At 45.5% G+C, this 26,079-nt stretch overlaps 1 protein-coding gene across 5 annotated transcripts in view; it reads left to right on the top strand.

Annotated features, from left to right (window-relative positions):
- Positions 1 to 6,507: 6,507 nt before the first annotated feature.
- Positions 6,508 to 26,079, top strand: part of MYB (MYB proto-oncogene, transcription factor) — a 28,612-nt gene continuing 9,040 nt past the window's right edge. The window contains exons 1-15 of one of the 5 annotated variants that reach the window (XM_072855903.1): positions 6,508 to 6,661; positions 10,457 to 10,574; positions 12,193 to 12,264; positions 12,920 to 13,012; positions 13,414 to 13,634; positions 15,182 to 15,416; positions 16,235 to 16,315; positions 16,716 to 16,820; positions 18,136 to 18,393; positions 19,446 to 19,811; positions 21,404 to 21,546; positions 21,947 to 22,061; positions 22,148 to 22,273; positions 22,955 to 23,065; positions 23,705 to 23,812. In XM_072855903.1, the coding sequence (XP_072712004.1) occupies positions 6,639 to 6,661; positions 10,457 to 10,574; positions 12,193 to 12,264; positions 12,920 to 13,012; positions 13,414 to 13,634; positions 15,182 to 15,416; positions 16,235 to 16,315; positions 16,716 to 16,820; positions 18,136 to 18,393; positions 19,446 to 19,811; positions 21,404 to 21,546; positions 21,947 to 22,061; positions 22,148 to 22,273; positions 22,955 to 23,065; positions 23,705 to 23,812 (2,175 nt within the window). In that variant the 5' untranslated portion in view covers positions 6,508 to 6,638. Of the gene's footprint in view, positions 6,662 to 9,830; positions 9,955 to 10,456; positions 10,575 to 12,192; positions 12,265 to 12,919; positions 13,013 to 13,413; positions 13,635 to 15,181; positions 15,417 to 16,234; positions 16,316 to 16,715; positions 16,821 to 18,135; positions 18,394 to 19,445; positions 19,812 to 21,403; positions 21,547 to 21,946; positions 22,062 to 22,147; positions 22,274 to 22,954; positions 23,066 to 23,704; positions 23,813 to 26,079 lie in introns of those variants that run through there. The other 4 variants (XM_072855904.1, XM_072855906.1, XM_072855905.1 and 1 more) reach the window with 4 other exon arrangements.

Here is a 26,079-nt window from a genome sequence, read left to right on the forward strand (position 1 = left end):
TAGCCTACATTAGGCTACCACAGCGATAGGGTAAGTGTGAAGGAAAATGAAAAAAGAAGGGAGGGATTGATTCCACTTCACAATATTCAGTTAGTCCAACGTTGGAAGAAAGTTTGAGAGGGGGAAGGTTACAAGCCTATAAAATATTGTATTTTAATAAGATTATAATGGACTGAGTGGGAAATAGGCATTTGTGTGTGAATTGTAAGTCTCCATGACAAGTCTACAAGATGGGGTTAATAATGGGTTAAACCTATAAAAGGAAATCTGTAAGAAAAGACTGCAACCAGTGAGTTAGGACCACAGAAGGAGACACATCTCCTTTACGTATCTTCCAGTACAAGGAGAAATTAATGAATTTTATAGACAATGGGCTTGACAATACAAGAGGCTGTCTCCCCTTTTATTTAAACCGGTGTAAATCAAATGTATTTCCTTACAGTGTATCAAAGTCAATAAAACAAGAGGGGAGAAAGACTGCTGTAAGGGGGAACCAGGCCTCCCCAGTGGCGTGACAGTGAAAAAAGGGTAAACATAAGCAGTTGGTGCCTATGGGACGTTGCTATGTTCTGCATCGCACAAGTAAGTGGCTGAACTCATTTACACGTGTTTACCCTCAACTATGCTACTCTGGTTTATAGATCAAGCTCTGCTTTCAGATACAGCTGGGTATATCTACAGTAACTCAAGATCAGCGGAGTCACTTTGCATTTACAAGAGCAAAAAATGGGAGAGAAGCAGGAGGCTGAATTCTCTGTCAAACCGGTGCAAAGGTGCACCTTCGTCAGAGGACACTTTTAAAAGCAGCTACAGAACAAAAGCCTCTCTGCTTGCCAGCCAGGCATACATTATAGTAACCACACCCTTCTAGGTAAACCATGTACATAGAGCAAATCACTTCTTTTGTGAATAGGGTTTACTTTATCATTTTGAAAGGCATATTGCTATTTCTTGACATATTAGTATGCTTAAATGAATCACTTAAGAAAATAAACTTATTTGCCTATGTTTACATTTATTTGTCCTCTCTTCCGCTATTAATCAAATTTGTCTAATATTTTAATCACATTGTGTTTTAAATAAATAAATAAATACTACAATTGCCTTTGAAATACTAGATGCTAGCAATAAAATAAAGGCAAGAAATCACATAGTCTCCCGTGTGGCAAGAGTAGGTGGAAAGGATGTTTTGCTCCAGGTATGCTGATAACATACAATGTCAATACCCCACCATATTGCTAATTTTCTATTGCTCTAATGTCAGTGCCCTGCTACAGGTTAAAAAGATGGAGCTGCATATGCAACAAATGCTTCTTATTGTTAGTACTGTGCTTTAAAAAGAAAAAAGGAAACTAAATCATTCTGTGTGATGGTGTAGGTTTTTACATGGAAAGGGGCTAGTTTTCATGGGGGGCACTGTACCCTGAGCACCACCGAGCCCCCTGCGCTTGGGCAGCTGACTCGATGCGCGGTTCTGCTGATGCTCAAGGAACTGGTGCCACTTGCCCTAAGCCGCATTTTGCAGCTACTATACCATGCCATTTCAGAACAAATGAAGTAACAGCTTTTGTACAACAAATGTTCAGTTCCTATAGTATGCTATTTTTGCAGTTGGAAGGCCTCAGGCATTGCTCTCCTTCCAAGCCATACACAAACAAAGAGGGTTTACCACAAAAAAGAGCCTCTGCTGAAGAGTGTAAGGTTTACCTTTGCTCCCTCGCTCAGGATCCTAATTTCATCAAGTCCTGTCCCTTCCTCTCATTCTGTATTATACAGCTATAACCTAAAGTTTTCTCCCAACAGCAGCACAGGTCCCTCTTGATTTTCCCTTACCTTTTAAACAGACAGGATCATCCCAGACTTGGCCATCAGGAAAACCCAGATGTTACACCAGAAAGGAAATAGTTGTCTTATTCTGTTTATAATCCCTTTCATATAAAATTCCAATTGATTCAGTCTAACCTTATCACTGGATTGTTATTGCTACCAGACCTGGGCTAAGGCCAACTATACTTTAAAAATAAATAAACAAAAAGAAATAAAGCAGTCAACTGGTAAGTCTGAATCGTTGCTGTCTTATTCTAGTTCTGTGCCAGAACACGCTGCAGATTTTCAGTGTAGGGGCTCTGGTAGAATCACAGGGTAACAGTGGTCTAGCGGGCCCTGGAACTGCATGTGCTAAAACCACATGTGCAAACCTGAAGATGTAGGCTATGCCATCTACACAGCTGGAGTAGGAGCCAGCAGAGCACTTCCTTCCTTCTCTAAGCACACGGATGCATAGCCTAGGGGGCATCTTGTTTCCAGCTGCTGGAACAGTTTCCGCTCAGCTCCCTACCCTTTCTCTGGCTTTTCAGCCTGGCTGCAAGAAAACACGGGTATGATGGTGTGGAGGTAACCACATCTCCTGCTGGCCCACACTTTGCTATCTGTTTTGGCCCTAACCAGGTCCACACAATGTCCATTTTCAGTAGGGCAGGTGGTTGCTGCTCACACCTACGTGTTTGCTGTTCTCAGAGTCCTGGTGCACATGCAAATCTGGGTGGCGACACATCCAGCTACCTTTGAGGCAGGTACCCCTCTGGAAGGCAGCAGTGCAGCCACCAGGCTGGCCCTCACGCACAACACCTTTTACTGGAACAAAAATGTTGATGCACATTGTTGGGCGTAATTTCTATCCACGAGTAGGGGAACCTGGCTAAATACCTGTCTCTGAGTGACTTGGTATGTGATACAACTGGCATTAAACCCCAGTCTCCTGCCTGGCTCCCCAGACTTTTTAATCAACCTTCTTATCTTCTTTTATGAGGAACTTATGTTCTGAAGTCTACATTAAAGGAAAATATACATTTTTATTTTGCTTCAAGTGTGTTAACAATATTTATTGAAAATATTTCTGGAAAAAATATCAAAAACCATCTGATTTTCAATGATAAAAATACCACAACTGCATTTGAAACTTTACAGTAACTACAGTCTAAAAGTGAAACTAAAAAAGTGAAAGTTGGTTGTTGTTTTTCACTGCACAAGCTGAGAGAAATGCAGAAAGTAAACAAAAAAGCACATATTAACATGCATTTATAAAAATGCTTCTGGCATTCTACGATGCCTTAAGACTGGAGGGAAATAAAGGAGGCTATTTGTAACAGTTGTGATTGATAGAAAAAATCGTGTGTGTGTGTGTGATCACGCAAGTAGTTAGACACTGATTTCACAGTATTCCTTGCAGATTCTGTGACAAACTCAGCAAAAGGAGGAACAACACACAGGTAGAGATTGCTGCTGGGATTTTCCGAAGTCGAAAAACAATTTATGCAAGTACCTCCTATCCATTTGGAAAATCCCGGTGTTCGGGCTTACTACTCTTCTTCTCCCAGCTAAATTTCCTTTACCATTTCTTTTCTATTTGGTTATGCCTGTGTTAGCTAATGTTGGCAACACTCAGCCCAAGTCATGCCAGCTAAACAGGAGATCGCAGCAAGAAAACATTAAGGATGAAGACAACATGTCTTGGGTTTGATGTTTAACTAGGATTCTTGAAACTTTCTTCACATGCTTTTAACTCCATTTTGAGGTTTGTGTTTGTAGTGGAGGTGCAGGAAATCAAGTAATTCAATGTGTATTTACCATTCATATAATTACTTTTATTAACTTACTTAAATAATTTGTGTAAGTAAAAGATCACCAGAACATGCAGTTACTCTGTTTACAATTACTCTGTCAGTTGATGCAATTACTATAAATAGGCTCAGAGACATCACTAATTAATGAAGTTGGAAGGGTAATATAAGAAGTCTGCTACTGCACATCCAGGGCATGTGATCTCTAAGTTCAGATGCAGAAGGGCGATTTCTTTTTCTTTAGGGCTTTGGCAAGGATATATTATAAAGAACCCTCACACCCCAAATTGCCTCAGGCTACAGATGCTCAGGAAAGAAAATCAAATAGTAGAGTCGTGGCTTATTTTTAGCTAAATTTTAAACATTAGGAATGAAGCAACACCAGCGGAGTGTATGCACACACCTTGCTGATTTTAGTGGGGTTTATATATGCAGACTTGGGGAAGACTGATCTTTAAACCTGCAGCGAAGGTGTCATTTCCCTCTTTATTGTGAACCCAGTAAAAATATATTTTATTTGCAATTTTAAGTATTCTTATAAACCAAATGGGGGGGTGGGGGGTTCAATCTGGGAAGAAAAAAAGTATTTATTCAGAGTCACTGGAGAAGAAATGTAGTCTCACACAAAACCTTCAGAAGAAAATTGTGCATATTAACAGTTCTCTTGAGAGCAATAATAGACATTCTTTGCATTTATTCAGCAAATTTACATCCAAATCGGGAAGATGTTGGATTTGTCTCAGTTAACGCTGAAATATTTGCAAAAATCAACACGGGAAAATGTTTCCCGCAGAAGCAGGAAGAGATAACCTTGCAGTTTTGTTTGTACCTCTGTGGGAAACTACAGGCAACATGACCACACTGTTTCAGTGAAATGTACATTTTCAGTCACAAAGTAGTACCTACCCTTAACAGCAGATCCAGTGAATCCTGTGATAGCCTTACAGCTGCATTGACTACAGGCCCAGCTTCAGGCCTCCTATGTACATAAGCAATACTCACCAGCCGAGCAGCACTCGGAAGTCTCTCTTATTTTTAAATAACTTTCTGTAAAGGATTCAGAATTAGATCCTAACAGAGCTGTAGAAGTATCATTCCCATTATCAGTAATGAAAGCAACATTTTACACACACACACACACACACAAATATACTCTTGTGGATTATTATCAACTTTGATTCTGCATCAGTTACTTTCCTTTCTGAGGGAATGAAATGTAACGTCCCCGACACCCGGCAACAGTGGCTAGCTACAGTGTGGACACCAAGGTGTCTTCCTATTTTTTCTCTGGCCTTCTGATTTCCTTCATTCCCCAAATACATCTTTACCAGAAAAAAAAAACCCTCAAAAATCTGAGGGACCTGAGTAGCCTTGTTCTCTGTGGATGCCAGTAGGCGCTTTATAAAGTTGACCACGTGTAGAAGAGAGCTGAGTTAGTCTTTGTTTTTCCAGTTCTCCCACTGGAAAAAGCATTAAAGCCCACCCTTCCTAGCAGGGAAACGCTTTGCAAAAGTGCGAAGATGTCACCTCCACCCTGCACGAATGCTGGCCCCCTGCTGCAGCAGACCCATTTTACAGGTAGGCCAATGGAGGCCGGGAGGGAGGGCCGCTCCTGTCGGAGGCGTGGGTAGGGCAAAGCAGGAATGACGTGCACCCTCCGGCTAAGCTGGGGCAAGGTGCGATCCCCAGAAGCGATGCATCCGCAGGGCTCGGGGAGACGGGCCCGGCTGCCCGTCCATCCCCGCGCTGCCAGCGCCGGTGAATCCCGTTACAGGACATACGGAGTCTACGGGGCACACGAGACCCGACGGGACGGTGGCGGGGGCCGCCCGCGGCCTGCGCTGTGCCCCGCGCACGGCCCCCGGCCCCGCGGGACGCTCCGCCTCGGGGGCCGGCGGGCCCCGAGCCCGCCCCTGCCCTCCGGGAGCGGCGCCGCGGGCTCGGGAGCGGCCCCGCGGCCCCGCCCCGGCCCGGCCCGCCCCGTCGGCGGCTCATTGATGAGCGCGGCCCTTTGAGGAAAGGGCGAGTGCGCCGAAACCGCTGCAAAGCCCCGATTTTTCAAGCAGCAGCGCAGCCTGGGAACTTTGCATGTTTCGCCATTTTTCACATCCTGACTCATTTCTGTATCAAAAAACGTGTTCTCTGGAGCTCATCGGACACCCACCGCCTCTCCCGCCGCGGCGGCGGTGGCGGCAGGCACCATCCACCGCCTGGCAGCAGCAAGGGGAACTATAGCAAAAATCCCCCGCGGCGCGGCAGCCGCAGCCAGGCACCGGGCAGCTCCCGTCCCTCCCGGCCGCCCCGGAGTCCCCCCGGCTCCCCCGTTCCCCCGCCGCCCCTTTTATTTTATACTTCCAGAGGGGGGTTGCTCGCCCCCCCGAGGGCCGCGGCCGCTGCAGCCCGCACGCCGCGCAGGGAGCGGAGCAGGTGCACCCGTGGAGGGCCAGCCCCCGCCGGCGGCAGGCACCTACGCGGCCCGGTGGTGGTCGCCGAGACCCCCGGGGGGGGCCGCACGCCGCCCCTCGGCGGGACTCCCCTTCCCCACCCGCCGCGTACGGGGAGGAGGGCTGCCCCCCGGACCCCGACGGCTTCCTCAGGGAAAGCCTCACGCCGCGGGGATGGGGGCTGCGGCCGCGCCGTCGAGGGGCTGCGGCGCTGGCGCGGGTGGGGGGGTCCCGTCGGGGTGGAGCGGGGCGGGAGGGCCCCGTCGGGCGCGCGGCCCCGGTCCGCCCGCCCCGCGCCCCGCCGCCGCGGCACGGGCCCGCCGCGCGGCGCCAGGCGCCTGCGCAGTGCAGGGGCGCCAGATTTGGCGGGAGGGGGAGTGTCCAAGGCCCTTTGTTTGATGGCATCTCTGTTTACAGAGTTTACTCTTTAATCTCAACCTGTTTCCTCCTCCTCCTCCCGCGGCTCCTCGGCACTCCCGTGCGCGGCGGCGGAGCGCCTGGGCGCAGCCCGGCAGCAGGGCGCGGCGGCGGGCGCGGGCTCCCCCGTCCTCCTCCCCCAGCGGCCGGTGCGAGGATGGCCCGGAGACCCCGGCACAGGTAACCCGCTGTCTGCGGGCGGGGGGCGGCCGGCCCCGCTCCGCTGCGCTGCGCTGCGCTCCGCTCCGCGCCTGTCAGACGGGGCGCGGGCGGGGGAGAGGGAAGGCAGCGGCGGGAGAGGGGCTTGCCCGGTGGACGGGGCGGCGGGCGGGCGGGCGCCCCCCGTCCTCCGCGCACCTGGGCTACTCCGCCCCCGGCCCCCAAGCGCAGCGCCAAGCGCCCCGCTCCTCCGGGGGCGCCGGGGGAGCGGCAGCACCGCGGGACGCGCCGCGGAGCCGCCGCTGACGGGGCGCCCGGGCCCCGCGCCGCACGCCTGCCGGACGCCGCGGCGGGGCCGCGGGGGGCCGGGGCTCGCTGCCCGCAGGGGCCGGCGCGGAGCCCGGCGGGGCTGCGCGCCCCGCAGCTGCACGGCAGGACAATGTCGGGCCGGTTCGGCGGCTGCAGGTAGCGCGTCCCGTCTCATTCATTCATTCCCGGCGGGGTGGGACGGCAGGTGGGCGGCGGGCGCGGGGGCTGGGCTCCCTCCCTCGCCTTTTTTTTAATTGATTCTTGCAGTGGCGGCCCCTTTCCCCTCGGGAGCGCGGCTCTCCCCCGCCGGGGTGGTTGCGCCCGGCGGGTTTCGGCTCTTCCCCGCACACGCCGCTCGGCACATGCCGGAGCGCGGCAGCGCGGGCGGGCAGCTGCGGGGGCTGCGGCTCCGACGGGGCGCTCGGCCGGAGCTGTCACCCGCGCCCGCCCGCCCGCCGCGCTCCCGGGCGAGGGCGATCCCGCCTCGCCGTGCCGCGCCAGGGGCCGGGGGCGGCGGCGCCCCGGGGGCGGCGGGGCGCCCGGGCCGGGCCGGGCCGGGGCGGCAGCGCCGCGTGGCCGCGTCCGTGCCGCCGCTGCCGGGCGGGCGCATGGAGCGGGGTTGTTGTCTAATTAGCCGGGGACGGCGGGTCGGACACGTGGAGGCTTTTCTCTTTCTCTTTGCAGCCCGGCATCCTCCCCTCTTCCCCTCCCCTTTGGCTGGGCTGTGACAGAGGAGAAAGTCGCAGCCCTGCCTTTCCCTGCCCGGCTGCCGGCCCCGTCCGGCGGCACTGGGGACCTGGGGGCTCTGTTTAAGGAAGAGGGGCTTGCGGTGCGGGAGGAGGCAGCGGGCCGCCGAGCGAGCGCCGGGCTGTGCTTTCGGTGTCAGAGCGGGGGTGTCGCTGGGGCTGGCGATGAATCACCCGGCCCGTCTCTCCCGAAGAGAGGGACGGCCGCCGCCTGCCTCGCGGGCGCCTCCCGCAGGGACGCGGCGCTCCGCCGCCCCGGGCTCGGCCGGCGGCCCCGCCACGGCGGCGCGGTGTCCGCCTGCCCGCGGAGCGGGGCCGCCGGGGCCGCCCCGGGGGCAGCGGGCGCGGGCTCTGCCGCGGCAGCGGGCGCTGCGCCGCGGGGCCGGTGCCCGAATTCCTTCAATCACGGTAGCAGCAGCGAGTCATTTCCTCTCCACCCCCTCCTTTTTTCTCCTCTCTCTCTCTCTCCCCTTTTTTCCTTTCCCCGCGTTTCGTTGCACGGGTCGGTTGCCCGGACGAGAAGCGCAGCGCGGCTGCCGCGGGAGCGCCGGAGCGGGGGCGGGCGCGGGGCTCCAACCCTCTGTCCCGGCCGTGCCGTGCCGCGCCGCTCGGGGGGAGGCTTCGGGGCTGCGGCCGGAGGTGCAAAATAATAAAAAGTTTCAGAGCAGCGCTGGGGCCCGTCTGGCTAAAGGGGTTACCGAGCGTCCCGAAATCCCAGGGCCCTTTGCTCCTGCCGGAGAGCACAGGTAGTACAGCGGGGTTTGCTCAGTTCTGCGGTGCCAGCAAGGCCCCGGTTATTTAAATAAACCGGTTACATTACTGGCACCGCACTTAAATAATTTTAACCTGTTCGCCGCTGATGTTCTGCTGCCGTTGTGGGGCGGCGTTCCTCTGCTGTGTCTGAAACACCTCGCTGCGCAGGAAGCGTCACCGATGGATGCGTGCCTGCCCGGTGCTTTTACTATCTGTGAAACTCATTTTCAGAGTGATACTTGGAAATCGAGCCACAAAACTTCCTTTGGCATATGAGGCAGTCACACAGCTGTCTCTCTGTGTCAACTTAGAAAAGTGAATCCACTTTGAGCGGCGGCAGGGGAAGGAGCCGCGTTCATAGCAGCTGGAGCGTGTGAGGTTTGCTCAAGTGTGCTGCCCCGCCGAAGGCCGGGAGGCTCCAGCTGCGAACGAGGGGTGCACGCTCGCCTTGGGCTGCAGAGTGGGAGCTTCAGGGGGGGATTCCCCCAAATGGTTACATGGGCCAGGGAACAGGGAGTGGACCGTGGGGCCGGGCAGGCTGGAGGACTCCGGCACCATGGGGGCGAGTGGAGGGTGGCAGTGAGGGGCTGGGTGGGTGAGTCAGGGGCCACCCGGCAGAGGCTCAGGGAAGGCCACGCACATCACGGCAGGCTGTGGAAAACTTCCCACGTGTAGCACGGTTTTCGTGGCACATGCCACAGGCCAGAAAACAGGGTTGAAGATGTAAGGTGTGATTAGCCCAGTGTACTTTAAAAGAATATGTTTAGCAGCTTGCATTTTGGAGGTGTTTGCATCTTGACTAACAGTCTCTGTGCTTCACTGCAGCTTAATTTAAAAAGTGATCTCCTGAAAACATGTTAACGGGATAAACAATGCCTGATAATTTTATTACAAAATAACTTTATTTTAATGTCTTAGTCATACCTTAACATACCACAGCATACCATACCATCAGATACTTCACAGTTTTTAGTTTCATAGCATGACATTGTTTCCTTTCTAGCACTTGTATCATCTCTTAGCTGAAGTGTCAGAACTGCTGCCCGTATCTTAAAAGTTGAAAATAAAATATTGCCCACCAGAAAGACAGCTCTTGTTGCAAAACACACTCTCTTAGTTTTAGTTAACTGGGTAGAGCAAGTGCTGTTTGTGAAAAGAGTACTAGAGTCTTTTTTACCCATAGATAGCCTCTGGGGAAATCCCTTAGTCATGAATTAGGTGCGTAGCAGAGTATTTCAAAAACAGTATGAGGTATTAGAAATGGAGTAGAGGTAATAAGGTCTTAAGTTAGAGAAATGGAGAGTATGAAAGGGTTCAATCATTCATTTGTTGGTTGCAGGATATTAAATATACTTGTCCTCAGTTCTTGTCTGTCCAGACCCATAAATGGCAGGCACATTTTATATTAGAGCTTATTGCATGTTAATGCTATCACTTACTGGCTTTACTTAATTATAGGAACTTTTGCCTTCACAGATAGGGTCCATGACCATATTCTCAAACAAGGTTATTATTGGTTAACTTTTTGTATTTATACATGGTCTGTTTTATTTGGGAATGATATATCTGCTCTATTAAACATACAAAAACGCTAATATTTTTCAGAATGTACAGCACGAGTTAAAGATTATGAACATGCACTTGTGTAATGGACACAGCCTCTAGTTCTCTTTATTGTCCCAAACATTGTATTTTAATTTGAAACCTTCATTGGTTGAAAGTTTGCCAAATGTGTAATTCACCACTGATCTAACAGTAAGAGCAGGTCTAAACATGCACAGTAATACGAAGGTTGCCAGCCCTTGGCTTGTATCTGTGGATACCAAAACAGCAGAACCAGTTCAGAATACTAGAACAACAGAATGCAGAACAAAATCTTGTTGTGCAAGTTTTAAAACTTTTATCTGGGTAACCTTTGTAAGGATTGTAGTGGGGTTTTTGTGCTTTGTAATTAAGTAGCTCAAGTCCTCATGTTCCACTCTGTGTCTCGCTATGTTTCCTTCTGCAGTATATATAGTAGTGATGATGACGAAGAAGATGTTGAGATGTATGATCACGATTATGATGGTCTGCTTCCTAAGACTGGAAAACGTCACTTAGGAAAAACCAGGTGGACCCGGGAAGAGGTAAATCAAGTTCATTCATCTCCTGCATGTAAAAAGATGGGAGAGGGCATGGATCACATTCTTCTCCGAGTTGCTTATCGGCAACCTAACGTGAGTGACAGTCCCATGTATATGAATGAGGACAAAGCTTTCGACCCTTTAGCTACATTCAGTGTTTTATTTAACTTTGAGGATCGTTCTTGTCTTTTTAAATAAAATGTATAAACATTATTTTTTTATGTCCACCAAGGTCTACGTTACAGGTATGTGGGTCTCCCTGTAATCCGTGTTGGAGAAACAGATTAAAAGTCACCTGCAGCAATGCTTGATTGTTACTGCTGCCTCTTTTTGTTTGAAAATGGTTGCTATGCGAGAACTGACGTGTGTTCAGTGTCCCACAGCAGCAAACAACTGTGGCAGAAACTGCTGCAGTCCTTTTGTGCCATTTGCAATTTGCACTTTAATTGCAGCATTGTGATTCTGAGTGGAAATAAATTAAGAGCTGGAAGAAAGAAATCCAGCAGTCCCAAAATTGAGCATTCAAGATGTATTTTGTTTTTGAAGGTCAGAATGCGTTTTAGTCACGGTACCCTTGTGCTGACTTTCCGGGTAAATTGTGGTATCAAACCCCTTTGCCAGGTGGATATCCTGTGGCCATTTAACTGGTTTGAGTTTATTGTGAAATACATTAATACATTTCTTAAGCTATGTTTTGACTTTCTCCTCTCTAACAATGTATATTGATGTATAAACAGTGGCAGGTCACCTCTTGCAAGCTTTTTTTTTTTTTTTTAAATCATAGTCTGCTCTTACAGAGGTGGATGTGTTTCTGATGTGGCCTGGGAGGAAGGAATGGCCGTGGAGCCCAATGGCCACTTTCCTGTCACATGAACTGGGAGCGTACTGGGAGGCGCTAATCAGGGAAGGGGAGGGTTGCTCCCCTCGTCTTATCTCTTGGGACAGTTCTCGCTTGTCTTGCACTATCTCGATCTTTCCCAGTACATGAGATGATTGGTTTATTTTGTCTTTAGGGTCTATATTTCTGGCCTTATCATTAAAAATACTGGACCCAATTTCTTGCTATTGCGAGTATGCAAAACTCCCTCACAGTGATCAGGAGCAAAAAGGAGCCATTAGTTTTATTGTGCATTCATTGTACACAGATAGGCAATGAGCAAATTACTGGAACTCCCATTACTTGCAAGACATACAAAGCTTAAGGCTGTGATTTTCAGAGGTCTCCAGACAGCTGGGTGCCTGAGTGTTACTGAATTTCATTGTTATTCTGATGCCTGGCATCTAAACATCCATGCCCTCCTGTAAATCCAGTACAAGAATAACAGTTACATTGCTTTGAGCAGTAAAATGGGAATGTAAAATGCGAGTTAAAGAACAGCACAGAAAAAGTCAGTCTTTCTCCTGTAGCACGGTAAAGAACCTACCAAAATCCACAGGAGTAGAAAAATCTCCTGATTTAGGCAATTAAAAATATGAGAAGACTACAGGCCACCTCCCCTTACACTCAGGATGCAGAAATAGATGCATAAAAAGCTAGAAGGAGGACTTTTTTTTTAATGTATTTCATTTGCGTTATAAGAGATTGCGATATTAATTATGTCTGGTGTTTTTAATGATTCAGGATGAGAAACTGAAGAAGCTTGTGGAGCAGAATGGCACAGAAGACTGGAAAGTCATTGCCAATTTCCTTCCTGTAGGTGGATATTGGTTTCTGTTTCCAGTTCTAGTGACAACTCTTTATCAGAGGTTTCCAAGTAAGGGAGAGGGGAGTGGTTGCTTTATAGTTACATTTTTGCGGGAGATATAAAACCTCTACAGATGGAGACCTCAGAAATTTAGTTAGAATATTGTCAAAACCCTTAACCTTAATTTTCCTTTCATTTCTCAGAAAGGGTTGGAAAAAATCAAACCAGCAAAAATGGGGGTTGGAGGAGTGTTGCACAGTAGATGGTCAACATGACACTGAAACGAAATGTCTCAGCAGAGAGAAAAAATAGCTTTGATGAATTGTAAGTGTGGTTTAGAAGATAATTGTTTTGCAAACACTTTGGCTGTTGTAGAAATACTGAATGTGAAAGCATGACAACTATTGTGCCAGGTGGTGAAGATTCAATTTGTGTAGTTTTGGTGATACAGTCATCACTGCAGGAACGATGGAAATATTGTGTAGTTCAGTGAGCAAAGTGATAGTTGAGCACCTTCTTCTCAGACCTACTATATCACTCCATATTGTTTAGTAGTCGTAGCTGAAATACATCGGGAACAAGTGTACCTAGATAAGAGCGTTATCACTCTACATTCACCTTGTCTAAAGAATGATCTATTTTGCATATTTTACATTTCACTAGAATCGGACAGATGTTCAGTGCCAGCACCGATGGCAGAAGGTACTAAACCCAGAACTTATTAAAGGTCCGTGGACTAAAGAGGAGGATCAAAGGGTAATCAGTTTTCCTTTCCGTCTGATTAATGCCTTACTAGCAGATTTCATGTGTTGGGGCAAAAATCCTAGAGCCTTTGGTGGTCTCAACACTAATATGGCCAGAAGCAGACTGATCCTGTCAGTATCAATGCTTAGTATTTGTGTACTGCTTTCTAAGTTTTCTACACAAGTTAATTAATGTTGCATTACAGCACTGTAATGTAGAATTGCAGTCTAGAAATGCCAAATTTTTCCTTTTGGGTAAAAGTATAAATGGGACGTGGGGAACCTTAATTGTGTGTTAGTTTTACCGTGGCAGTTTTGAGAAATGTTGTTGAAAATATTGCTCCACCACAGAAAAATTTCATTGATTCATCATGCATCGTTAAATACAGGCAGTTTTTATGTCCTTCTTTGAAGGTAATAGAACTCGTGCAGAAATACGGTCCAAAGCGCTGGTCTGTCATTGCTAAGCATTTGAAGGGAAGGATTGGAAAGCAGTGCAGGGAGAGGTGGCACAACCATTTGAATCCAGAAGTGAAGAAAACCTCCTGGACAGAAGAGGAAGATAGAATTATTTACCAGGCACACAAGAGACTGGGAAACAGATGGGCAGAAATTGCAAAGTTGCTGCCTGGACGGTAATGACATACACCTTTAGCTCTTAAATAGGAAAAAAGGAAAAAGCTGCAGGTCTGAGCAGTCTGTTCCAGTTGCCTCAGGCTGCACTTTATAAATCAAAAACTTTTGGAATCAAAACCTGGAAAGCCAGTGACATCGATGTGCGTTTTTCTCAGTGGGGAACTGTGCTGTTTGGTCAGTACGTGGAACAGTATGCTATTTTTACATGCTTTTAATGTTTGCCATAGGTAAAAAACCCCAGTAACTAGAGCAAGACCGTAACAGTTTCCTAAACGTCTGTGCAATCTTATTTGTGCTTGCAATAACTGTCAAAATTTAAATTGGTTTAACAGGGAAGGATCAGGCTCGGATCCTTAAGTGGAACATAATTTACATTCAGCTAAGGGTATACCTTCAACATGAAATCCAGTCTGTTTATTTAAAATTATTTAAGAGAAGGCTGCTTCAACATTTGTAATTGCTCCTGAATCATCCAGATTATTCTGACCTGTTAAAAATCCATGTATAACATAGGAGAAACTGACTTCCTCAGACTCTGGTCCTGGAAATACTTGTCTCATTGAAAGCTTATGCACAGCTTGCATATAATTTCAGACATACAGTGTCTTATTTGCTCTGTAGTAGAAGTGACTCAACATAAAGTGTAGTCAAGCAAATAATGTAAGCAAGGGAGAGGTTTCCCTTCCCATTTTTATTCCTGCTGTTCGGTGAAACATCTTCAAGATCTAAATACAATGCCTAAGATCATGACAGCCTTTTAAGCGGGCATTCCATAGGCTGCTTTCACCTTCTAGAAGAAAACAAGAAAGGAATTACCACTTGGAAAGTTTTTTTGTAGCTTCCACACATCACAGATACAGCTTTCAACGATACTCTGTGGTGGTGAAGTTTTTTAAATAGAGGAGCTGTTTCTAAGCGTAGTCTTAAAATCTCACAGACTTGACAAGTTTGCTTTTTCTGACTCATGTACGTGAGAATTTGAATCTCAGTTTTTCTGCAGCTAAGAAAAATCCCAACAGCTTTGTTTACTGAATTTGTGTGTATAGGATGATGTTGTCAGTGTTTAGGTGTCCAGTTGGAAAGTTGCTTGGAAGTTAGTCTTTTCACAGCTGTTCTCCACAGTCTTTCTTTCCAGCGATGAGATACAATAAAACTCCACTGTAATATTAAGACTTAGGAAGATGGTGTTGGCACTCCTTTAAGGTAGCCTCGAAGGGGTGTTAGCCTTTGCTGTCACCTCACCTCATGGGAATGAGGTGAAGCTGAAGTTATTAATTTCTTACAGTTTGAGGACCTAAGGCTTAGAGATTGCTTTAAAAAGTACATAAACAACCACAGCCCATTTGTCTTTTCCCCTACCTTTTATAGTGAGCATCTTTCCTGAGAAGTTTGAGAGTAGCATTTGTAAAGGTGGGGGCAGGAGGAAGGTCAGAGAACAGCTCAAGGTTTAAACAGAAATGCTGACAGCAGTTTCCTGCCTATTAATCTGTCTGAATTGGAAACGCTCGTTTTTAAAACTCCTCGAATGTATGTATTTCTATTGCAGAACTGATAATGCTATCAAGAACCACTGGAATTCCACCATGCGCCGAAAGGTTGAGCAGGAGGGCTACCTGCAGGAGTCCTCCAAAGCCTGTCACTCCTCAGCAGCCGCTGGCTTTCAGAAGAGCAACCACTTGATGGCCTTTGCTCACAACCCACCTTCTGCACAGCTGCCGGTAGCCGGCCAGCCCCCGCTGAGCAGTGACTACCCCTACTACCACATCTCTGAGCCACAAAACGTAAGCGCCTGAAAATGCGGGGTTTTTTTTGTTTTGCTTTGTTGAATAGATGGGTGCACTTTAGCCATACCTAATTTCAGGAAGCAAGAAGGGTTTTCTCCCAGTCTTGGTGGACTTGGCTGTGTTTGATGCCAGGCGAAGACTTCTTTGACTTCGACTTCATTCAGTGATGAAAATATGTACATTTCAAATTGATTGCTGGCATTCGCGTGGTGGAATCGGGTTCAGCATTTTTAAAGTCTTGTAAGCAGTGAACATGTTTCCAGTACTGTTTCTTATAGTGGTGAATATTACATTTCTTGAAAATTAGTTGAATCTGGTTAATTCTGTGTTCTATGTCAAAATCTCCCAAGTTCCCTTCAGTAATACTCAGTTTGTGGGTTGCCTGTCAGAACCCAGTAAACAAGTATTGTTTTTAATCTGATTCCTTTTCTATTAATGATTAATAATGAAACAGGCTGCTGCTTCAGACAGTTACATTGTAGAGTTTTAGGTGATAATAAATTGCATCTTTTGCATTTTCACTTCAATTTAGAAAAATCTTTCAAATGCATCTATAAATTATTCATCTTTTCTCATTCGGGAAGGGTAGATATTTCATATTTGAATTTTCTTTCTTCCTCTGTAATGCTCACTTTCATATTCCTAAAAAACTGTTTACTTTTCTTGTAAACGTGGTTGGGTTTTTTGCTATTTCATCTCCATAGATTATAAATATTAAGTAACTAAAACCAAAGTATGTTTAACACAAATTCACAATGCAGGCAGACAATATGATAGAAATAATAACTTCTAGTGTCTTTTGCTTTTTGGCCTAGGTCCCTGGTCAGATCCCATATCCAGTAGCGCTGCATGTAAATATTGTCAATGTTCCTCAGCCCGCTGCTGCAGCTATTCAGGTAGATAACTTGAACCTCATTTCAAGAGTCAATTTGTTAAACATTTGATAAGTCAAAATGCAGACATCGTACGTTAAGGAAACATTTTAATGTAATAAGCGTGGTAAAGAGAGAAAATGGGGAAGGTGGGGGACTTCTAACATGGCTAATAATTGCTTCTTCTGAAGTGGATTTAAAACACAGTAGTTGACATCTGGTGTGATAGCTTTCAATTTCTCCATTTCAAATGTCTATACTGAAATTCAGCAGGGACTTTGGTAGTGGAAAAGACAATTGACGTTTGTTTCATCTTTGAGTCTAATTTGGCTATTATAACCACAGGACGGCAAGCCATAAGCATTTTAGTTGCTACATCCTATCAGACCTTTATCTTTTCTTTTCCCTTAACTCTTAATTTCAGAGACACTATAATGATGAAGACCCTGAGAAAGAAAAACGAATAAAGGAATTAGAGTTGCTACTAATGTCGACTGAGAATGAACTGAAAGGGCAGCAGGCATTACCAGTAAGATTGTCACTGTGTGCTTGGATGGAGGGATAGCAGCATTACCCCAGTGCTTGTCTTTTTAACTTTTTACTCCCCCTCTGCCTTTGATACTAATCAAGGCTCTATATTTCCGTTTTAAAAGGATGAAACATAGCACATATATAATCTGTATTTGCTTTGTAAATTCTTCTATTGGGGAAAAAAAAAGCAAACAATTTGCAGGTATTTTACTTCGCAAAGTGGGAGCAGGGCTGGGCTCTGTAACGTGATGTAATATTGGAAACAAGATGATGGTACGAAAATGAAGAATCCCACAGATCTTAGATCAATGGGATCTGCATTTCTGAAAGTGTGCAATGGTTCATGTGATGAAAATGTAGTGCCTGTACATTAGATTTTTCTTCTCTGTTGTATTCTTTCCTTCAGCTGTGTTTTATACACTTTGTAAGCTTCAGACTCGGTGCATGTTTGATGGTTTGTTTTACTTCTCCGAATAATGTTAGATTCTTCATAACTGCATGTGTGGAGCAAATGCTGGCTATTACTGAATTCTCACACTTCGTTGTATATGCTATTGGATGTTAATGTGTGAAAACCCTTACGTAATTACTTAACACCATCACCAAAGCCAAGAATCCCCAAATCGTTTTTGAAGATAGGTGATAGCCAGCAGATTCTTTTTTTGGGTAATATTTAAATTAATAGTAAAACAACTGCATGCATGATACGTTAGTTTGGCCACTTTTTAACTTTAGTTAATGTTTTGCAATTTCTTCTGTTGCATGATCACACTGGAAAGAAACTTCTGTTAATTTGTTCTTCTGCTTTCCTAACCACGTTGATTTGACAGCCTCTTCATTGCATTGGTGTAAGCTGTAGCATTAGACAGGGATAGAAGAAGAAAAGGAGATAAGCAAACAAAAGCAACTCTAACTCTTAAATCCTTTAGCCTTCTACAGTGCTGAGCGCTCAGTAGGGAAATCCTGCCGTTTCTTGCTTCTCACAGAAAATGACTTGCAGACACGTTTTGAGCTTTTGGAGTAACACAGTATGAATTGATTATGTGTTAGTAATGATATATGCTCATAAACCTGGAAATGAATTATGAGGTAACTTTGGGATAACAAATACAATGCCGATATTACTTAAAACGAGATCTTGCACTGATGAAAGGAAACATCTTGACAATTGTTTCATAGGCATAAGCTTTTAGATGATGATGCAACGACTTTTATCTTTCCTCCAGTGGCATCTGACACCTTGTGCAATTTCATTGCTAAGTTCCTTCTGCCTTTTTCCCCCCCCTTTTCTTTTTTTTTTCTTCTTCCTTTAGACACAGAACCACACATCAAACTACCCCGGCTGGCACAGCACCACGATTGCTGACAGTACCAGGACCAGTGGTGACAATGCACCTGTTTCCTGTTTGGGGGAACATCACCACTGTACTCCATCTCCGCCGGTGGATCACGGTTGCTTACCTGAGGAAAGTGCATCCCCTGCGCGGTGCATGATTGTTCACCAGAGCAACATCCTGGATAATGTTAAGAATCTCTTAGAATTTGCAGAAACACTCCAGTTAATAGACTCCGTAAGTAGACTTGCCGCCTCAGGTGGATTCGTGCGTGGTCAAGGAGTAAGGGGAGAGGAACTGGGACAGTCCTAAATGTGTTTCTTTTTTTTTTCCGAGTAACTTCCAATCGCTACAAGATCTGAAGCTTAGCTTCTAACATAACAAAACGCGGCTGCTCTTAAATGAAGCCCTCGAGTGTGGACGTGTATGCTTTTTGTGGGTGTCTCCCTTTCCTGCTACATCTGGGTATGGGACTGTGATTTTTAGCAAACTGCACAATAGGAACTTGAAACGATCTCTCGATATTAAGTCTCCTTAAAAATAAAATCAGAGACACCATGAAAGATTTTAAACAATGAAATGATACTTACTGATATTTGAAGTGACACAGGTTTATGTGTGGCTGTGCATGTATCTGCATCATTTTCTAAAAGTTTTTGTTGTAGCTTCAATAGCTGCTTCTCAAAGTTTAAGGAGCTTGCCCTGGCATATGTGAAGAACTGGAAACATGCATTTTAAACGCCAGGTAGCTGACTGACATTGACATGGGCCTTTTCTCATTGTGGTCTCTGGGATACTACGTGTAACAGAAGTGGCACGTTGAAATACGTTTGTTGGTGGCACCCTCCTTCAGCAGCAGAGGTGTCTGCTTCACGCAGCGTCACGTCCCATGCAGCACGTCCAGAGCAGGCATGCAGGTTAGGAGGAGACCAGTCTTGATTTAGAGCCCAAGGCACACATTTTTTGGTAGCAAAAGGCACTGTCTTCATACCAAGCAGAAAACCCTGTGCAAGTAGATAGTAAGGACATCATTTGACTTCATTGTTTCTTTAGGGACTCAGTTGCCAGCAACACTACTAGGATGTTAGACAGTTTGATGTGAACAAGGTATATATTGAAAACACAAATAAGCGTTCACAGTGTTACTACTCAAATAAACAGGGTCAAGCTGAACTGAACTGGGAAAGACTTTGTTGTTGTTGTTGGTTATGGGCATATCCTAGCGCTGTATTTTCATGAGGTGGCACTATACACTGTCTTATAGCTCTGTGCCTCCCACGTTGTTTCAGGATCCTTCATCATGGGGTGATCTCAGCAGTTTTGAATTCTTTGAAGACACAGACACTTCGGCTAGCAAAGCTCCCTCAGGCAAAGTCACGCAGCTTCAGCAAAGAGGGGCCAGTGCCTGTAGACCTCAAGGACACCCCATCACAAACTTGAGCAAAATCATGTCGAGTCAGGGCTCTCCTGGCTCACCCAAGTCCTTATCTGCCTCACAGGGCAGCGCGGCTCCGTGGGTCCTTCTTCGCAAAAGGAGAGGGCACTCCAGCCCCTTAGCCAGTGGCCACGGTAGCACCTTGGTCCTAGCTGACGTCAGCAGCTCAACTCCTCCTAAGCGCTCCCCTGTCAAAAGCCTGCCCTTCTCTCCCTCGCAGGTAGATCAAGACTTCTGCACAGATGTTACTAATTCTCAAAAAGTCACCCCAGCCTTAACAATTTAGAAACTAATCCTTTGGAACAAATGACTAATTACCGTTGCACTTGTTGATTTCACTCCGTGTTTGAATCTTCTCACTGCTCTTTGTCTTCACCGCTGAGTTTAGATCATCAGCAAGCTGTTGATTCTCTTATTTTAAATTCATCTGTGGGGCTTGGGGTTTTTTTTTTATTTGGATCATTTTTGTAGGGGAATACGATTGCTTGCTTTGCTCTTGCTGTTAACTCCTTCAGCTTCTAGAGTTTAACATTTCTGATCATTTGTAATACTTTCCATCTCTGTCCACTTACAGTATGATTCATTGACCTAGAAAACCCCAAACTGCATTTAAATAGCATTCAGGTTGTGAGACAAACTGACAACAACCAGAAAATTCAAATCATGGCTCACCATCCTCAACCCGGGCCATGTGGGGTGGAACGGAATAGGAATGAGGAGGAAAGTGGTCTGTTAAAATGGCCTGGCATGCACTTCCAAATTCCTGTCGATGGTTGCTTTGTTTCACAGCTGTAGCACTATTTAAAAGTGTTTTGGTTTTTTTGTTTGTCTGTTTGTGTTGGTTTTGCCTTGGTTTGGCTTTAGTCCTCGAAGTCAGAGAAACACTATTTCATGAAGGATAGTAAAAGATTGCATGTAATGATCTCCCACTCTATCTCCCATTACCTATTAGGTATTTTAATCATATATCATTTATCCAGTGAAATCCATATTTTCTTACATGCCATATTTTTATAAAGTGTATTTTAATCTAATGCAAGTTGAATCTAGAAGGTAATACGGTGAATCGTTGTCAGAATAAAGGATACCGCTATGCTCACAGATTTGTAGATACTAGAAATGGAAACAATATTTTAGGTTGCTAGGTAGAACTCATGCAAAAGCAATTTTCTCCAGACTAATACTGCCGCCTCCTTTTCGGTCAGATATTTCCATTCCAAAACACTCCACGCACCCATCACAGGTGGCAGTTTTCATTTTATGCTGTGAAAGCGGAGCACTTTGTTTTGAGAGAGATGATGGGAAATTTATTTTCCTGTCATAAACACTTTATTTACTGCCTTAAAAGCACCTAGATTCCCTATATAAATCTTTGTGGAATTTAGCCCCATTTCTTGTGGGTTTATTCCTGAAACATCCCTTACTCATTTTCACCCAGTTCTTACTTGGGCACACTGCTCTTAATATTAATTAGAATTTATTTGCAGAAAATCCAAATCAGGCTTTTAAGATGGGGCTCTTAAAGTGGTGGAGAGTGTTTCTCATTGGAACGGAGTGTCATTTTCTTTATAACTTCCCTCTCTAGAAATGCTCGTTTTGGCTTCCTGAGTGCTCCAGCCAAACTGCTGAATATTGTTTTGCCATGTAGTCAGGTACCCCATATTACACCTACCCGCATCGTAGGGTCAGGAGAACCACTTATGTCAATCAGAAGGAAATAATTTCTTTTTCTTTTGTTCAATAACGTCAACTTGAGTAGTCAACGTTGTAATCTGAATGTTCCTGTTGATTTTTCCTTTCCCTACCTTGCAGTTCTTAAACACCTCATCCAATCACGAAAACCTGAACCTGGACAACCCTGCGCTAACTTCCACGCCGGTGTGTGGCCATAAGATGGCTGTTACCACACCGTTCCACAGGGACCAGACTTTCAAAGCTCAGAAGGAAAATCATGTGTAAGTCTGTTATCACCTTGTCTTGTCAGATTCAGAAAGGTTCATTTCTTCAGGTTTGCACACAACCAAAGTGCTGGGTCTCTGTATGCTTCCTCCAGAGTTGTTTGCTAACACGTTCAGATTTTTCTTGGTTTGGAGTAAAACTTCCACTTTATAAGTGTGGAGATAGGTTATTAATACAGAACAATCTTACATATAGACTCACCAGTTTTTTACATAAAGCCATTCCACCTTATCACAGTTAAACAGATGTTCTGCCAGAAAAGCAAAATGGGTTATAGGATTGCAGGAAAATATTTGTCCGAGTCCTGCAGAAGCCACTGCCTGTATGCACGTGCTTCTGTAAGGAGGTAGTATTTCCAAGCATGTTCGTTTAAAGTTTTTCTCCCTCTTTTTAAAGTTTCAGAACTCCAGCAATCAAGAGGTCGATATTAGAGAGCTCTCCAAGAACACCCACTCCATTCAAAAACGCACTTGCAGCTCAGGAAATCAAATATGGTCCTTTGAAGATGCTGGTAAGAAGGAAACAATGATAAAAGTTGCTTTGATATTAGTGCAGAAGGGTGTTCTGGGACTTGGATATAACGTTTCTTCCTTTCAGCCTCAAACTCCGACTCATCTTGTAGAAGATCTGCAGGACGTTATCAAGCAGGAGTCGGAGGAATCTGCAATAGTGGCTGGGCTACATGAAAGTGGACCCCCTTTGCTGAAGAAAATCAAACAAGAGGTAAATCTCAAACTTACCTGAGGCAATTTAATTCAGCACTCTTTGCTGAGAAACTTACACCAATACCTTTTCTGTTAAATAGCTGTGTCTGTTTTTCTTTCATGTGAGCCCCAAGTTCTTAGTGTCGGTTCTATATAGTATACTAGGCATGCCTAATTCATCTCCCATTGATTTCCATAGAAGTCTTTCTGCTGTTTTCAGCAGGGGTTTGCTTGGGCCGTTCTAATGCAGTTTTCGTTTGAAACTTAAAAAGAAAAAAAAAATTAGGCAGGAATTTGGATTGAATCTTTCTAATATTGGTGAAAACTATAGAAGAACCCCACGGGGACCAAGCTCCATGGAGTGACTTAGAAACCTGAACAATTGAGGACATTGCATTATATTACTTTGTCACTAAAGTTCTAAAAATACATATATTCTCAATCCTTTCTAGGGGATTAAACTCCTGAATACTGACAGAGCGCTGAGTGCAAGTATTCAAAGTTTTATTAGGTGGGGATTTTTTTAAGAACCTTGAACTTTTTTCTTCTGCAAAGAGCAAGGGTGCTGTAAAAGACAGTACTGTAAACATGCATTATGCACAGCTGTGAAGAATATTCAATTTATTAAGCAACTGACAGATAAATCTCCTTCTGGTCAGTTAGGTACTGGTTTTTATCATGGTGCCTTTCCTGCTTTCAGGTGGAGTCTCCAACAGATAAAGCTGGAAATTTTTTTTGCTCGAATCACTGGGAAGGAGAAAACCTGAACACTCAGCTCTTTACACATGCGTCTACTATGGAAGATGTGCCAGTAAGTGCAAGTTTTCACACCACCAAATGATTTTTCTGTTTTACATCCCTGTTCAGTTCTTGAATGTAAGAGAGAAAATATTTTGTCTGACCTTCCTCACAAACAGGCATTATTCATTATTTCTGTATCGTTTTCCTGTGTTAAGCATAAGAAGCAAAATCACGCTCTTAATTAAATCACTGTAATGCCTACAGAAGGTAGCAGAAGTTGCAGTCATTGTGCAGCCCTCAGTCTTTGTTATGAGCCTGCACTTGGAGGACGCCTGCACCTGTGTATAGAAATGACTAGGTCACGGAGTTAAAACTGGTAAAAGAAAGAGAGAGTCTGTTTTGTTTTGTGCAAAGGAGACCTTGCATGAGCACAGTTCCCTTTGCTTCGCCGGGACTATTCAATGTTACTGTTATTCTTGCACTTGGTAGTTTCAGTGGATGAAAAACCTTTGCCTGTGACAATGCTTCTGCAAAGCCAAGTCCCAGGGACCCCAGGCTGAGGTCTGCTCGCAGGCTGAGCGCTCTGTCTGTGACCGTGCCCAGTGTTGCACCCTCTGCAGTCAGGCTGAATTTGCTTTTAATATGTCCGAATTCAGGTTGTTCTCTTCAGTTACTGAAAACTGGTGGTTTTTTTTCTTTTCCTGTTCAGAACCTTCTTACCAGCTCCATTTTAAAGATGCCCGTGTCTGAAGAGGATGGTAGTTTTCACAAAACATTTGCAGTACCTAGGAACAGGCCACTAGCTAGTCCTCTGCAGGTAACTATTCTTTGATAAAAATACCCTTTGTATATAAAAATACCCTTTGTATATAAAAACACATCTATATATTGCTTTCTCACAGACTGATTTTAAGTTTTCAGTATGGAAGAATGAAACGTTCAGATGAACGTGGTTGAGGATCTCACTTTACGTGTGGAGCGTGAGGATGCAGAGGCTACAGCTGTGCCAGGAAGCTAAACAGGGCAAAGCCCCATGCATGGGGCATTGTAACTCAGCTGGCTCCAGTGTTAAATCGGTAGGATTGAGAATTAATGTGGGCCAGAGGCTTTTTCCTATAGACTTCTTGTAGGAGGCTCTGCTCTTTTTGAGAGCAGGAGAGTTGAGTGGTGTGATGGTGGCCAGAACTTGTCACTGGCCTTGGGGCGAGAGCAGAGACTCTGGCACTGCCTGGCTGTCTGGCACAGATGCAGTCAGTGTTGCCTGTCCAGTCAAGCACCAGGATGGCCTTTCTCTGAGCACGGGCTGAGGTCACACCAGAAATATGGTTGTAAATGGGGGTCTGAAGGGGCCTCGTAATGCCCATGGCCAGTTGTACATCTTGGGATCTCTGAACTGAATTAGTGTGACTGTTTTAATGTAAGCCAGGTGTGAGGCTGGATTTTACATACTTATGCTTTTTCCAAGTGTAACAAACATATACGTTTGCTGTCCATCAAAATACAGCTGTTACGTAGGGCCTGATTCAAAGCCCACCAAAGTCGTTAGCAGACTCTTCGTCAACTCTTGTGGACAGAAGTCATTCAGAGAATGAAACGCAGTGTAGATAATGATCAATTATCCTTCCACCACAGCCTGTATTTTTGAGGTAGATGAATAAGTGATTTTATATCCCTTCTCCACATGGGCGAATTGAGGGAAAGTGTCTCGTTCCCCAGGGTGAGTCACTGTCAGAAAGGAAGTTATAACTCCATAGTTCCTGACTTTCAGACAGATAGTCCACATGGCTAATCCTTTCTTTCCTTCCTCTTTCCAGAATTTACATTAGGGCTCATTTACAGTAGGAAGGAATGAAGAAAACCTGGTTTTGATTAAGTATCTCTAGCCGGGCATTCTAAAGTGAGACATTAAAATTTCACACATGTCCCCATTTAGCACAGTTTGCCATGGAGTAGGTTTGTATTTTGCACTGCAGAATCGTTTGATGAAAAGCAGCTTTGGAGAGCAGGGACTGTGTCTCCCCTCTGCATGGGGGTGTCCGTGGGGGCCAAAGATTCACACCCCCTATTGCTTACTTGCTCTTTTCTCATGAACCGTGTTTCTTAGCTGCACTGTGGTAGACGGCTAAGAGGAAGGTTTGAAGATCCACTGCCCCTGCATTAGGGCAGTTACTTAGGGATTGAATTCAGACCATCTCATGGCATAGGAGCCCAGGGCTCCAGCTTTGCAGGGGGTTGCTGGAGCTCCCCGGCTGGCGTGTGGGAGGAGGCTGCTGGTCCCACTGCCTTGCCAGCGTGCCGATGCCTGGCCATGTCCCCCAGCCAAACTCTGGGCTCCTCCATAGGTTTAGGGCAACATTTTCAGGTAGCTAAACAGAGTATATTGTGGGTTGTCCTGTTAGTGGTAGTTGCCTGCGCTCTGCCTGTAATAAAAACGAAGCATCTGAGGTGCCCGTAAAATAGGATCTTTTGATCTTTGGCGTAAGTGTTATGTTTCCTGCTATCTAAAAATAATTTCTTTACAAGCTGCTGTAAATGAAAGGGCTTGTTTAACCTTCTCTCCTCACTCATGCGGATTTTGTTCAGGAAGTTTACACCAGTCAATTTGTGGGCCATTCTGGATCCCATTCTTCAGCCCTTGCTCAGGAAAAGCCCTTAATTTTGCATGTTAAAAGTCAGGTATTCTCATTGCTTGGATAAAGGTGACTTTCCCTTAAGTAGGAACTAAGTTAAAAATTACTTCCCAACTCATCTCAGTGTTTAAAACATGTTGAACTGAAAGAAAAAGCAGTTGTAAAAAGCCCCAAAATGAATACTTCTTACGCAGCTTCTTGGTGTACCAGTATGAAGGTAAAATTATTCTCTTTGCTGATGAAGAAACATGGAGTGTTTCAGCTGAAACATAATCCTAAAAGAAGAATGAGGCTAGAGGTTTCTGTGTCGGTGGCACAGACAGCTTTTTCAGAATGAAATAGACTTTTATAACAATGCGGTCTTGTCTGCCGATCACTGCGCTCTCTGAATTGCACTTAGTGTCATGGTTAAAAGGGAGAATCTGCTTCATCCCTGGTAAGACTTGCTTGGCCT

This window comes from Ciconia boyciana, chromosome 3 (assembly GCF_034638445.1).
Source record: "Ciconia boyciana chromosome 3, ASM3463844v1, whole genome shotgun sequence".
NCBI classification, from domain to species: Eukaryota; Metazoa; Chordata; class Aves; order Ciconiiformes; family Ciconiidae; genus Ciconia; species Ciconia boyciana.